Raw genomic sequence first — 14991 nt, 5'->3', positions numbered from 1 at the left:
ACACCACAAGAAACAAACAGGGTTTTGACTAAAAAGTGAAAGCACTGGCCAACTGGTGAAGTGACAGTAATAGTATGACAACAAGCTTATTCCCTCATTCCCTGAGCTAGGACACACTGAAAATACAGCTTGCTTATGTCCATGGCCATTGAAGGGCCAAAAGGAAACAGATCCCAAGAGAACCATACCCAAATCTACCTTGCTAAGAAGGTGGGTTACCCAACTACTTATGAAAGTTAGGGAGAAGAGATTAGAAGAAGAATCCTAAAAACTGGGAAATATAATGCAGAAACACCTAAACTGCTAACTAAAGAACTCAACTCAATTTTTTTGCAATCCTCTCCATTTATAAGAGGGAGGTCAGAGTACATTAAAATATGTAAGTGGCTTCATTTTCATGTGCCAAATCAATTTTAAAAAATTCAGCAAGATGGGAAAATCCTACCCAAAAGACGGAATTGTATTTGTGTAATTTGTTTTAAAGAAACCCTGAACAGGATGTAGATGTGCTGATGGTGGCATTTTCTGTAGCCATGTCAGATTTATTTTGGAAAGCCTAGACACATCACAGAGCTGCTTCTGTTAGCAGAAGTGAGCCAATCAGTAATGAAATAAGAATTAAACTTCTGGTCTGCACACGCATGTGTACACACACACACACACACACACACACACACACACACACACACAAAGGTGAAAAACTGCTTGATTCATGCTCACAGTGCAGCTGTTAGTCAGTCTCAGGGGACAACAATTTTGATATAGCTCAGAATTTGTTTTTTGTTTGTTTTTTATTTGCAAAGTTTGGTTCTTCTGCTCTGTTCTACTATGCTCATTTTGCTTGATTAAATCAATCTTCAAAAGATTCACTAGAATTAGGATGATAAAGATGTTAATAAGGTTTTTTTTTAATTTATAAATTGATGACCTGCCTGTGATCAAGTACTGTCGGCTGCTTTTAGTTATATCTTCCACATCTAACCTGAGGACATAAAAATAAACCAATTCCTAAAACTTTGGGAAAAATCTAAAATTTGGAACTTCCTGACTTTAGAACGCTTGATTTGCAATCCTATGCTAAGTAGCCTCAGAACATTTACATGATTTTGCCCTTATTTCAACTTTCTAGATAGTAAAATTGACTCTCCCCCAGAAGTGCCATTATGTTTTGAACGTATCTGAAGTAAAAGAATACAAACAATAGCACCTCATGTCTAGATATCTTTGTTTACTAGCATCAACATTCAGAAAAGTGTTAATTCATTTCAAGGGAGAAAAATGCCTATGCTCCACAAAAAGTGGCTTTTAAAAAATTCTTATCAGGGAAAAACCAAAGTATTTATAATTGAGTGCTTTCTTCAGTTTAGAAGAGCCAAATATTGCCAGCCACCCATAACCAGAAGCACACCTTTAAAGTAAAATATGCAAAAACAATTCTAAAATTTGAAACAAACCTTTGTACAAACTACTACTACTGGAATGCCTAAGTTACATGTTAGCGTATCTGCACCCAACGGCAAAATCACACTGTCATCTTTGTCTTCCTGCATTGATGTATTTCTTCTTTGTGGAGAAGCTGGAAAATCCTCTCCTGGTTCTATATATTCCTGGAAATCTCTTACCACTGAAATGAAAGAAAAATATTAATCTATAATGGCAGCCACTTATTATTTCAACAATAATTATTCCCATTGACAAAATCCACTTACTGTACACTACACAGTAAGTGTTTGTTCATGTTTAAAAAGCTCAAAAAAGCACTTGAAATGCTGCCAGTAATGTTTGGCCTGTACAGAGCAGAAGAATACTAGTGAGTCTAGTATCTGATACATCCATGACTGGAAAGAAGTGTACAGCAAGACATTAAGTTTACTAAAGAATTATAAGAGCACAGTCAATACGCAGGACACTATAAATCCAACTATTGTTTAGATTCTACTGTGGAAGTGCCTAGAGGTCTCAGTTTCCCACTGCAATAGGCACTACACACCCAATGAAAAGGTAAGTTCTGCTCTTTGAGGCAGAGAATATTTAAAGTATATCATGAGACAGAGTGGATATAAGCAGATGAAGGTGAATAGCAATACTGAGAATTATGATTAGCAGAAGCAGCAGTATTCACAGCAGACAAGCTGCCTAGCTGTTGTGTTGTGCCAGTGAAACTAAAATCAGGAATAGTCATCCAAATTTTTACATCTCTTTACAAATGCACAGTAACAAGCAACAAAAATAGAAGGGAATATACCACAGTAAAACAGCAATACGTCACTAATTTCCACTACTGATAGAATAACTATCTGTTGTCAATTGGTAAAGTGAACAACCCCCTTCACCTGATAGACCACAAAGTAATTTCATTTTATTTTGGCCACCGTAGTGTTTAACACTATACCCTGAATATTTTAACACTATAGTAGGAAGAAGTGTCACTACAGAATTTTTCTATTATATCTGAAAGCCTAAACCAGACCATATTATTTGTGTGAATTACAAACTGTATGGATTAACAAAGTACACAGAACTTCTACTAAACTCTACTATTGAAACTCCTTTTTGTAAAGTTCACTGTGGTACAGAGATCAATGACTAGGGAACAGGCAGAATAGTGGTAAATAAAAAGATAAGCATTGTGTGTATAGATTGAATTGAATTGAAAGAGACTCCTACAAAAAATAGGAACATGAACAAATTATAAAGGATGATTAAAATAGAATAGCGGAAGCACATAGGGACAAAATCAGAAAGGCGTAACTCATTTTGTGCCTTTGCCTATCAACTGACATAAAAGGCAACAAGATAAGGTACTATAATATATTAGGACCAAGCAAAAGATGACGGAAAGTGTAGGTCCACTATTTAGCAGAGAAGGAGAGCTAATTATGGATAATATCAAGAAGGCTGAGGTGTTAAACCTATTTGATTTCAGTCTTCACTAAAAAGGTTAACTGTGACCAGATGCTTAACACAATATTAACAAGTAGGAAGGAACACAAGCCAGAATACAGTAAGAAGATGTTAAAGAATATTTAGGTAAGCTAGATGTATTCAACTCAGTAGGCCCTGATGAAATTCACTCCTGGGTATTTAAGGAACTAACTAGCTAAAGCAATCTCAGAACCATTAGCTATTATCATTGAGAACTCATGGAGGACAGGTGAGGTCCCAGAAGACTGAGGAAGGGCAAACATAGTACATTAAAAAGGAGAACAAAAAGAATCCACAAGTTACAGACCAGTCAGCCTAGCTTCACAATACTTGGAAAGATAGTGGAATAAATTATTAAACAATCAGTTTGTAAGCACCTAGAGAATAAGGTTATAAGGAACAGCCTGCATGGATCTGTCAAGAGCCAAACATGCCAAAGCACCCTAATTTCCTTCTTTGACGGGGTTACTGGCCTAGTGGATAAGGGTAAGCAGTAGATGTGATATATCTTGATTTTAGTAAGGCTTTTGACATAATCCCCAACATGAACTCTCATAGGCAAACTAGGGAAATGTTGTCTAGATGAAATTACTACAAGGTGGGAGCACTACCGATTGAAAGACCATACTCAAAGTAGTTACTGGGAGGGATGTATCTAGTGGGGTCCCACATGGGTCTGTCTGGTACTATTCAATACTTGTATTAATGACTTGGTTAATGGAGTAGAGAGTAGGTTCATAAAATTTGCAGATGACACCAAGCTGGGAGGTGTTGAAAGCACTTTGGAGGACAGGATTAGAATTAAAAATGACTGACAAATTGGAGAATTGGTCCTAAATCAACAAGATGAAATTCAGTGAAGACAAATGCAAAGTGCTTCACTTAGGAAAAAATATCAAATGCACAAATACAAAATGGGGGATAACTTGCTAGGCAGTAGTACCACTCAAATGGATCTGGGGGTAACAGCGGATCACAGTTTGAATAAAAGTCAAAAAATAAATATGATTCAGTTGCAAAAAAAAGTTCAGTATCATTCTGCGATATATTAACAAGAGAGTCTTATGAAAGATATAGGAGGTAACTGTCCCACTCTACTTGGCACTGGTGAAGCCTCATCTGGAGTACTGTGTGCAACTTCATGCACCACTCTTTAGGAAAGAGGTGGACAAACTGGAGAGAGTCCAGAGAAGGGCAACAAAAGTGATAAAGGGTTTAGAAAATCTGATTTATGAGAAAAGGTTAAAAAACTAGTCTTGAGAAAAGAAGACTGAAGGAAGAACCTGATAACTGATAACAGTTTTCAAATATGTTCAGAGCTGTTATGAAGAGGATAGTGATCAACAATGGACATGGAGAACAGAAGGTAGGACAAGTAGCAATTGGCTTAATCTGCAGCAAGGGAGATTTAGGTTAGATATTAGGAAAACACAACTATAAGGATAGTTAAATATTGGAATAGGCTTCCAAGGGATGTTGTGGAATCCCTGCCATTAAAGGTTTTAAAGAAAATGTTAGACAAACACCTTTCAGGGATGGCCTATCTCAGTATGGGGGAGGCTTGGCTAGATGGTTTACTAAAGTCCTTTCCAGCTCTAGATTTTTATGATTCATTTATTGTATATCATATAAGTATTGATTACAGTGTGTATTTCATGTAAATGAATTTCATGGACTGTAAAGGTATATAGTAGAGTACATGCATATGATAACAAATGACTCTGAACTTGAGAAATTATGTATGACCAGGTAATTAAAGGCTACAATAATAAATATGATCAAAGGGACATAATGAAGGCTGCATAGTAAAAGCTTACTCAATTCCTTACTTGCCATGCAAACTTTTTTTTTTTTTTTTTAAACTGATTTTCCTAGATTCTTCCCACATCCAAAATCACATAACAAAATCATCCAAAGCCCAAGATTTGGTGGTGATGGGGGACTTCAACTATCCAAATATATGTTGGGAAAATAACACAGCGGGGCACAGACTATCCAACAAATTCTTGGACTGCATTGCAGACAACTTTTTATTTCAGAAGGTTGAAAAAGCTACTGGGGGGAAGCTGTTCTAGACTTGATTTTAACAAATAGGGAGGAACTCATTGAGAATTTGAAAGTAGAAGGCAGCTTGGGTGAAAGTGATCATGAAATCATAGAGTTTGCAATTCTAAGGAAGGGTAGAAGGGAGTACAGCAAAATAGAGACAATGGATTTCAGGAAGGCGGATTTTGGTAATCTCAGAGAGCTGATAGGTAAGGTCCCATGGAAATCAAGACTGAGGGGAAAAACAACTGAGGAGAGTTGGCAGTTTTTCAAAGGGACACTATTAAGGGCCGAAAAGCAAGCTATTCCGCTGGTTAGGAAAGATAGAAAATGTGGCAAAAGACCACCTTGGCTTAACCACGAGATCTTGCATGATCTTTTTATTTTTTAGGAGTCATAAAAAATGGAAACTAGGACAGATTACAAAGGATGAATATAGGCAAACAACACAGGAATGCAGGGGCAAGATTAGAAAGACAAAGGCCCAAAATGAGCTCAAACTAGCTACAGGAATAAGGGGAAACAAGACGACTTTTTATCAATTGTGCAAGAGGAAGACCAAAGACAGGGTAGGCCCACTGCTCAGTGAAGAGGGAGAAACAGTAACAGGAAACTTGGAAATGGCAGAGATGCTGAATGACTTCTTTGTTTCGGTCTTCACCGAGAAGTCTGAAGGAATGCCTAACATAGTGAATGCTAATGGGAAGGGGGTAGGTTTAGCAGATAAAATAAAAAAAGAACAAGTTAAAAATCACTTAGAAAAGTTAGATGCCTGCAAGTCACCAGGGCCTGATTAAATGCATCCTAGAATACTCAAGGAGCTAATAGAGGAGGTATCTGAGCCTCTAGCTATTATCTTTGGAAAATCATGGGAGACGGGAGATTCCAGAAGACTGGAAAAGGGCAAATATAGTGCCCATCTGTAAAAAGGGAAATAAAAACAACCCAGGAAACTACAGACCAGTTAGTTTAACTTCTGTGCCAGGGAAGATAATGGAGCAAGTAATTAAGGAAATCATCTGCAAACACTTGGAAGGTGGTAAGGTGATAGGGAATAGCCAGCATGGATTTGTAAAGAACAAATCGTGTCAAGCCAATCTGATAGCTTTCTTTGATAGGATAACGAGTCTTGTGGATAAGGGAGAAGCTGTGGATGTGGTATACCTAGACTTTAGTAAGGCATTTGATACGGTCTCGCATGATATTCTTATCGATAAACTAGGCAAATACAATTTAGATGGGGCTACTATAAGGTGGGTGCATAACTGGCTGGATAACCGTACTCAGAGAGTTGTTATTAATGGTTCCCAATCCTGCTGGAAAGGCATAACAAGTGGGGTTCCGCAGGGGTCAGTTTTGGGACTGGCTCTGTTCAATATCTTCATTAACGACTTAGATATTGGCATAGAAAGTACGCTTATTAAGTTTGCGGATGATACCAAACTGGGAGGGATTGCAACTGCTTTGGAGGACAGGGTCATAATTCAAAATGATCTGGACAAATTGGAGAAATGATCTGAGGTAAACAGGATGAAGTTTAACAAAGACAAATGCAAAGTGCTCCACTTAGGAAGGAAAAATCAGTTTCACACATACAGAATGGGAAGAGACTGTCTAGGAAGGAATACGGCAGAAAGGGATCTAGGGGTTATAGTGGACCACAAGCTAAATATGAGTCAACAGTGTGATGCTGTTGCAAAAAAAGCAAACATGATTCTGGGTGTGTTGTGAGCAAGACACGAGAAGTCATTCTTCCGCTCTACTATGCACTGGTTAGGCCTCAGCTGGAGCTGGGCACCGCATTTCAAGAAAGATGTGGAGAAATTGGAGAGGGTCCAGAGAAGAGCAACAAGAATGATTAAAGGTCTTGAGAACATGACCTATGAAGGAAGGCTGAAAGAATTGGGTTTGTTTAGTTTGGAAAAGAGAAAAGACTGAGAGGGGACATGATAGCAGTTTTCAGGTATCTAAAAGGGTGTCATAAGGAGGAGGGAGAAAACCTGTTCACCTTAGCCTCTAAGGATAGAACAAGAAGCAATGGGCTTAAACTGCAGCAAGGGAGGTTTAGGTTGGACATTAGGAAAAAGTTCCTAACTGTCAGGGTGGTTAAACACTGGAATAAATTGCCAAGGGAGGTTGTGGAATCTCCATCTCTGGAGATATTTAAGAGTAGGTTAGATAAATGTCTATCAGGGATGGTCTAGACAGTATTTGGTCCTGCCATGAGGGCAGGGGACTGGACTCGATGACCTCTCGAGGTCCCTTCCAGTCCTAGAATCTATGAATGAATCTATGAATCCCAATTCCATCATTTGGAGCTATTTACTACCAAAATGCCTTGTCCCACACACCTTTCATGTTCACAGGAGGGAGAACCTCTCCTGCAAACAGGTGCTGTGGAGAGCCTGCTTTCACACTTCATAAGACCACCAGAGTAAAGTCCCTCCTCCAGAAGAGCTTGAGAGCTCCATAAGGCTCCTACTCCAGCTATAGACCTGCTAGATGGAGCCTTGCTCATCTGCAGTCCTACATTCCTTAGCAGGTCTGAGCTATGGTGACTCTAGACAGGCCCGTATGGAAGGGGGGCATGGGTGCCATTGAAACAAACCAGGATTTGCATGGAAAAGCACTATGACCCAAGCACAATATATATTTTTTATAAACAGGAACTTGCTGGAGCTTTACACCATTGAACTTCGAGCCCAGCATGTAACTTTTTTCTATGTGAAAGCATTTCAAGGGCTCCTTGGCCTCCCAAGCCTCATCTCCAAAATGAGCTAGCTTTTCTCCTACTCTCTCCTGTGGCCTTTGAGAGCCTGAGAGCTGCTCTGCTGTGAAGTTCTTAGCGTATATCTTCATGCAAAGTCAGACTCCTACTCAAGTCTTGCCCCAAACCATCCTCCTGTCTATATAAAATCCTCTCACTCAAATATGGTGGTTCTTTCAACCTATGTTAGCTGGCTCATCTGGGAATATAGGCTAAAATCCAAGTGAGGTTTTCACTTGAGCTGATAACCCACCCATTTTGCAATGAGGATGCAACCTAATCACTCAAGTGCTGATAGTCCTCAAATGCCCGCCCACAATTCCCTCTGTGTCCCCAGAAGTTACAGGCAAGTTCTCCCAGGGAAAGAATCAGCACAGTTCAACTTACTGCAGCACAATGGGATGGCCCCTAGAAGTCCTAGCGATACACATACATGAATGCAGCACCAGTGAGGAGAGTAATTTGAATATGGCTTTTCAGTGTTGTTGCTCACAACTGAGTTAGGCTGACCCAGGTGCTAATCACCCAAGTTAGCACTGCAGAGAAGACATGCAAGTGTAGCCAAGGCCTAAGTGTAAGTTACAGCGCTGTAAAGCCTCCCCCAGCGCTGTAACTCACTCCCGGTCCACACTGGCAGGCCACTTACAGCGCTGTATCTCCCTGGGTACACCGCTGCAGGTACTCCACATCTCCGAGAGGAGTAATAGCTGCAGCAGAGTGGCTACGACTCATGGGTGTGAGTGTAAACGCTTGCAGCTCTGTACTAATCACCTTGTCAAGTGGCCAATCCTCTCCATTGTTGTGACCAGCTGCAGGAATGTGGAAGTGCCAGTTTCAAAGCTCGTACCACAGAAAAAAGCAAACAGTTTGCAGCTTGCTTTGAGTGAGTAAATGAATGAGCAGGGGGCCGGGAGTTCGGAACTTGCAAAATAGAGAGCTAACACGCTCCAAAAAGCACTCACTCTCCCCCCACACACTCTGTCACAATCCACCCCACCCCCCCGTTTTGAAAAGCACGTTGCAGCCACATGAATGCTGAGATAGCTGCCCATAATGCACCGCTCCCAACACAGCTGCAAATGTTGCAAGTGTGGCCACACCACTGCGCTGGCAGCTGTCAGTGTGGACAGACTGCAGCGCTTTTCCCTACTCAGCTGTATGAAGACAGGTTTACCTCACAGCGCTGTACAGCTGCAAGTGTAGCCAAGGCCTTAGGCTACACCTGTACAGCAATTAAACATCCACAGCTGGCCTGGGTCAGCTGACTTGGGTGGGGGGGGGGGGAAGGAGGAGAGGGGGGCTTCAGCTGCAGGACTGAAAAACTGATGTGTAGATGTTTGGGCTCAGGCTGGAACCCAAGCTGTGGGATCCCGGGGGGGGGGAAGGTCCCAGAGTCCAGGCACCAGCACAAGCCCAAGTGTCTACATAGCCATTTTTAAGTTCCACAGCCCAGGCCCCGCAAGCCTGAGTCAGCCAACCTGGGCAAGCTGCGGGTCTTTTATCCCAATGTAGATGTACTCTTAGAATGTTCAACAATGGAACCAGTGGCTGCAGAAGAAGAGCTCATTTCCTGTTCCTCTAGCACAGTGATTCTCAAACTTTTGTACTGGTGACCCCTTTTACATAACAAGTCTCTGAGTGTGACCCCCGGTTATAAATTAAAACCACTTTTTAATATATTTAACACTATTATAAATGCTGGTGGCAAAGTGGGGTTTGGGGTGGAGGCTGACAGCTCGCGACCCCCCACATAATAACCTCACGACCCCTGAGGGGTCCCGACCCCCAGTTTGAGAACTCCTGCTCTAGCAGAACCTTCGGAGGGCCACAAGAGCCCTCTCTCAACCCTTTACAACTTTTGCATGGATGGAGGGTAGGGCTTCTATAGGATATGCTTAGGTTAGTCTGTGGTCAGGGCTTATTAGTTCACTTTTTGCTATGCGGCTAGAGTTAGTCATGTATGTATATATGTATGACAGTCCTCCTTCACTGCACATTATGAATTGTGCAAGAAAATTTTCTTGAAAGCCTCACGTTGTGCATCTGTATTTCAAACTAGTAATATCTCTGAATCTAAACCAAGTTTCACTGGAAGATTCAAAGATATTTCTGAGCTAAATTCCTACTCCACGTTTCTAATATAATGGGAAAGCCTTCCCTATCCTCCCCCCACACACACACACACAAATGGCTGAGCTGTTTAATTTATTAAAAAAACACCACCACACACATTCACCTTAAATAAAGAACATTAAATTTTATGTCAATAGATTCAAGTTCCAGGAAACGACTGAAAATAGTAGGAGAATGGAAGCATTTAACTAAAGCAGTCACTATTACTCTTGCTATAATAAAAGTATGGGATCCACTAACACAGGGATAACAATGTCTGCTGACAAAAATCCATTTTTAAATACGTGTTCAAGTTTCCTCTACAACAGAGGTCCTCAAGCTGTGGGGTGTGCGCCCTTGGGGGCACGGAGGAACATTCGGGGTAGTGTGGCGGGCCCCCTATGGGGGCAGGGAGGGAGCGCCACCCAGCCTCGCCCTGGCCCCAGCTCCACACCTGACCCCATCCCCAGCCTCGGTGCGGCTCTGCACCTGGCCAGGGGCCCTGCTGCCAACCCCTACCATGGCCCAGCTGCGGCTCCGCTCCCGGCCCCACCCTCAGCCTTGGCCCTGGCCACAACTCTGTTCCCAGCCTGGGGCCAGAGCAGCGCCGCATCCAGCCGCTGGCCCCCACCGCAGCCCGGCTGCAGCTCTGCTCCCACCCCCAGCCTTGGCCCCTGGCCGCGACTCTGTTCCTGTCCCTGCCCCCAGCTTCAGCCCCATACCCACCTCCAGCTGTGGTCCCCTTACTGCTGTCCTGGCCTTGGCTCTGGGGGGGCACGGACAGGGGCAGAGGGGTTGCAATCCTCAAAAGTTTGGGGACCACTGCTCTATGTGACGTTGTGCAGTCTATATGGTTTTATAAAAATATAAGTGAGTATAATGTAACTGGGATATGCTTCATGCAAAAGGTCTCTTGTAAGGTATCATTACAAAGCTTATAATCTACTGAGTGTGATCATCCGATTTGTATAAATGTACCACTCTTGTATCTAAAACTAGAAATATAAAACATAACTCTGAGGGCCTATTGTAATTATGTAAAGTGTGGGCCATTAATGATGGTTTGGAATCTTGATGACTCCCATTAACAAGGACCATTGTCTGCAGATGACTGTGTTTACCTGTGAGTCTTCCTGTATATGTGTGCTGGCAAGTGAGTAATGAAGTCTTGCAGTGACATGTGATCATGTCACCTGAACTGGAATCCATCTTTAACCTGGTGCTTTTCCAGTGACGGGGGGTGGAAACCCAGAGAGACAAAGGGTTCCCGCCTTATGCAAAAGATATATAAAGGGGTGGAAGAGAACAGAGGGGGAGAGGAGCCATCATGGAGAATCCCCTAGATAACACCTAAGCTGGAACAAAAGCTGTACCAGGGGAAAGAATTGTGCCCAGGCCTGGAAGGTGTCCAGTCTGAGAAAAACTTACTGAAGCATCTCTGAGGGTGAGATTATCTGTATCTAGTTTGATTAGGCATAGATTTGCGCATTTTATTTTATTTTGCTTGTGACTTACTTTGTTCTGTCTGTTACTACTTTGAACCACTTAAATCCTACTGTCTGTATTTAATAAAATCACTTTTTATTTAGTAATTTACTCAGAGTATGTATTAATACCTGGGGGAGCAAACAGCTGTGCATATCTCTCTATCAGTGTTATAGAGGGCGAACAATTTATGAGTTTGCCTTGCATAAGCTTTATGCAGGGTAAAACGGATTTATCTGGGTTTAGACCCCATTGGGAGTTGGGCATCTGAGTGCTAAAGACAAGCACACTCCTGTGAGCTGGTTTTCGGGTAAACTTGCAGCTTTGGGACTAGTGATCCAGACCCTGAGTCTTTGTTAGAGCAGACTGGAGTGTCTGGCTCAGCAAGACGGGGTGCTGGAATCCTGAGCTGGCAGGGAAAACAGAAGCAGGGGTAGTCTTGGTACATTGGGTGGCAGCTCCCAAGGGGGTTTCTGTGATCCAACCCGTCACAGTGGCGTAGTCGGCAGGGGGGGCACGGACAGGGGCAGAGGGGTTGCAATCCTCAAAAGTTTGGGGACCACTGCTCTACATTTCCAATTGCTCATAGTTCTCAGACACGTCAAGAAATGAAAATTTCCAAGGTCTTATTCAATTTAAAGATTTTTATTTATTTATTTTTTTAAAAAGAGAACATAAGTACAACTAGTTCATCCATCTGAATAGGAAAGTAGGGTAAATGCTTTCCTCATATGTTCTACCTTTGTAATTCACATTTCCAGCTTCAGTCATCTATATCTGAGGACTATAAAACAAAGCCAACAAGGAAGGAAAAATAACTTAAGAAAATTGGTTCAATATTTTTAAGACTATGAGTGCTAAAATAACCACTGAGCACATGAACTTTAGGAATTATTTTTTAACTAGTATTTTATGACACCCTTACCTTATAATGATTTAGAACATGTTGCCCTAGTTAAAGGCTGCCCCAACATTGTCCTTTTCTTAAAGCAGAAAAAAACAAAATCAAACACAAAAACTAATGCCGTTGAAATTAAGAAATCAAGTACACAAGTCAGGAAAATCTAAAGATCAAAGTTTTTAAACACAATGCTGACAGGGTCTCCCCCCCCGTTAAATGAAAATCTAATTACTTCCCTAACTTGTGTACTTTATTTCTCTTTCTGAATGTAAAATGATACATCACTAAATACAAAAACCCAGACGTGAGAAGAACTAGTTAGGCCATATCTGGAAATCAACACCATCATTTTTGATATAGTAAAAGATTATAATTGATGTGTAAATACTATTTCCCCTAATTTAGTGCAACTTCCTAGCTCAGTTAGAACAAGCAGCCCTATCCTGAAGATAATGACTCAATGTAACTAACGAGCTAAATCAGTAGTAAATAGTTTTGAAGAAAACAAAGGCTAGATACTAAAAAGGTAATCAAGCAAACACAAGAACCAGATGTGCTCAATAAAGAGACAAGCACTAAAGAAAGCAGGCAAAATTTATTTTTCAGATGGAATACTTTATAGCCTTTCAATGACATTCGTCAAGTAAGGGACACTATTAGGTAACCAGAGGCAAAGACTCCAGCATTATTTTACTTGAGGCAGAGACATTGCCTCCGTAAGGCTTCCAACCCAAAGAATAAAACCAGATCCTGGAGCAGGTTTTGGGCTCCCCTATAAAAATCAGAGCCACTAAGCCAGTCCTTTAAGAAAATCCTTGAAGGAATGATTGAATGTGACTCACAAATGATAATTCATCCTTATATAAAGCCCTGTAGAAGGGTTCAGCCCTCTCTGGGGAGGCAGGGAACCAGACCGCCTCGCTACGTCCGTCAGGTTATTTCGGGGGAAACTAGCCTGGCCACGGGGTTTCACGCCGCGGCAACGGTAGAGACCAACAAACAGCTCTATTCCGCAGACCCAGGCCCTGGGTCAGGGCGGGGCAGTAGAGAGTCTATGGCTCAGGCCTTTATGCAGGGGCTGAGCAAACAAATGAGTTCAGGAGGCCTAGTCCCTGGCTTCGAAGGGCCTGGGGAAAGGGGGGGGACTGCCACATTGGGTGGCAGGTGGGACGCAGGCCCACCCACTCCACTGCGTCCCAGCCCGGGGCCCTAACAGCGGCAGATGGCCTGCTACTGTGTCAGTGGAGATCCTGGCCGCAACACACTGATATTGGCTCTGGGTTAGGGTTACCATACGTCCGGATTTTCGGGCCTCAAATCCCCGTCCGGGGGGAAATCCCAAAAAGCCGAACATGTCCGGGAAAATAGGGAGGGGCCGGCGCCGCTGGGTGCTGGGCCAGGGGCCGGGCCGGGCGGTGCTGGGCCGGGGGTGCTCGGCCAGGGGCTGGCCCGGGGCCGGCGGTGCGGGTGCTGGGCCGGGGGCCGGGGACCCTGGCCTGGGGGTGCTCGGCCGGGGGCTGGCCCGGGGCCGGCACCCCAGGGCCCGAGCCGAGCCAGGCTGGAGACGCTGGGGCCGGGGCCGGCCGCCGGAGGGAGCCGCTCGGTTGGGGGGGCCAGACTGGGCCGCGCCTCCTCCCCCCACCCCACCCCAGCTTACCTGCTGCCTGCTTCAGGCTTCCTGCGAATCAAATGTTCGTGGGAAGCAGGGGAGGGGGCGGAGACTTTGGGGAAGGGGTGGAGTTGGGGCGGGGCCGTGGCCGGGGCCCCGGCCCCGTGGAGTGTCCTCTTTTTGGACACTCAAAATATGGTAACCCTACTCTGGGTGTGCTGCAGCCAGACTAGGGTCGGCTGCCCCCGGGCTACTTCCTACCTCCCACTCTAGAGGTACCTGTGTCTGGATGGTGTCCTCCACAGAATCAAGCACCATGGGCTCTTCAGGGTACTCGGCGAGAGGTAGGCTTGGCAGCTCCTCTGGGTAGCTTGCCACAGGCAGGCTTAACAGCTTCCCCGGGGTCTGGTCAGCATCAGGCCTCGGCTGGTCTGGCCAGTCCTCGGATCGGTCGCAGACTGCAGGAGTCTCCCCACCGGGAGCTAGGCCACAGGCGTCTGGCTTCTCCGGCGGCTGGGCCTCTAGTGAGCTCTGGGGTTGGGCTTTTGTACTTCCTGTCCTGCGCCCTGACCTCTGGGGGGGCGGGCGCAAGTTCCACTGGCTCCACCCACTTTGGTGTCCGGAGGGGCTCGTCCCTCTCCGGGGCAGCGGGGAACCAGACCGCCTCGCTACAAGCCCCAATAGATATTTATCCAAACATATAAACGAGCAGTCCGTCTTAACATTTAACTTAAGGTTTCAATTCCAGAACTGTGTCAACTATTGCAGTACTGTACACTTTAGCAAAGCACAGTTCTACCTAAAAAGGATGATCTGGCTGTTAGGGCCCTAGCCTAGGATTCAGAGATTTCGGTTCAAATCTCTGCTCTGCCACAGACTTCCTGTACCACTGTGAGCATGTCACTTAGGCCCAGATTTTTAAATGTATTTAGGCACTGCTCCACCTGGTGTTGCTACACCTAACTGACTTAGCAGCTGATCTCACTAGCACTAGTGCTATTGATGGTGCAAAATTTAATGTAGACAGGGCTCAGGCATTTTGACTACGTCACAAAAGCCTGAACAGAGGCACATTGGTTCAAAATTCTCCAGTGTAGACAATGTCTTTGAGCAAATACAATTAGTACTACCCAAGCGATGAAGGCG

The 14991-nt window shown here is 43.9% G+C and overlaps 1 protein-coding gene across 1 annotated transcript in view; it reads right to left on the bottom strand.

Moving 5' to 3' along the window:
- DYNC1LI1 (dynein cytoplasmic 1 light intermediate chain 1) overlaps positions 1-14991 on the bottom strand; it is a 61506-nt gene that overhangs the window by 19383 nt on the left and 27132 nt on the right. The window contains exon 5 of the mRNA XM_065398697.1: positions 1455-1624. Within this exon, the coding sequence (XP_065254769.1) occupies positions 1455-1624 (170 nt within the window). The remainder of the gene's footprint in view (positions 1-1454; positions 1625-14991) is intronic.

The sequence above is a fragment of the Emys orbicularis genome, chromosome 2, assembly GCF_028017835.1.
Source record: "Emys orbicularis isolate rEmyOrb1 chromosome 2, rEmyOrb1.hap1, whole genome shotgun sequence".
Classification (NCBI taxonomy): Eukaryota; Metazoa; Chordata; order Testudines; family Emydidae; genus Emys; species Emys orbicularis.
Note: the sequence above shows the minus strand (reverse complement) of the source record. Positions and strands in the feature narration are given on the sequence as shown.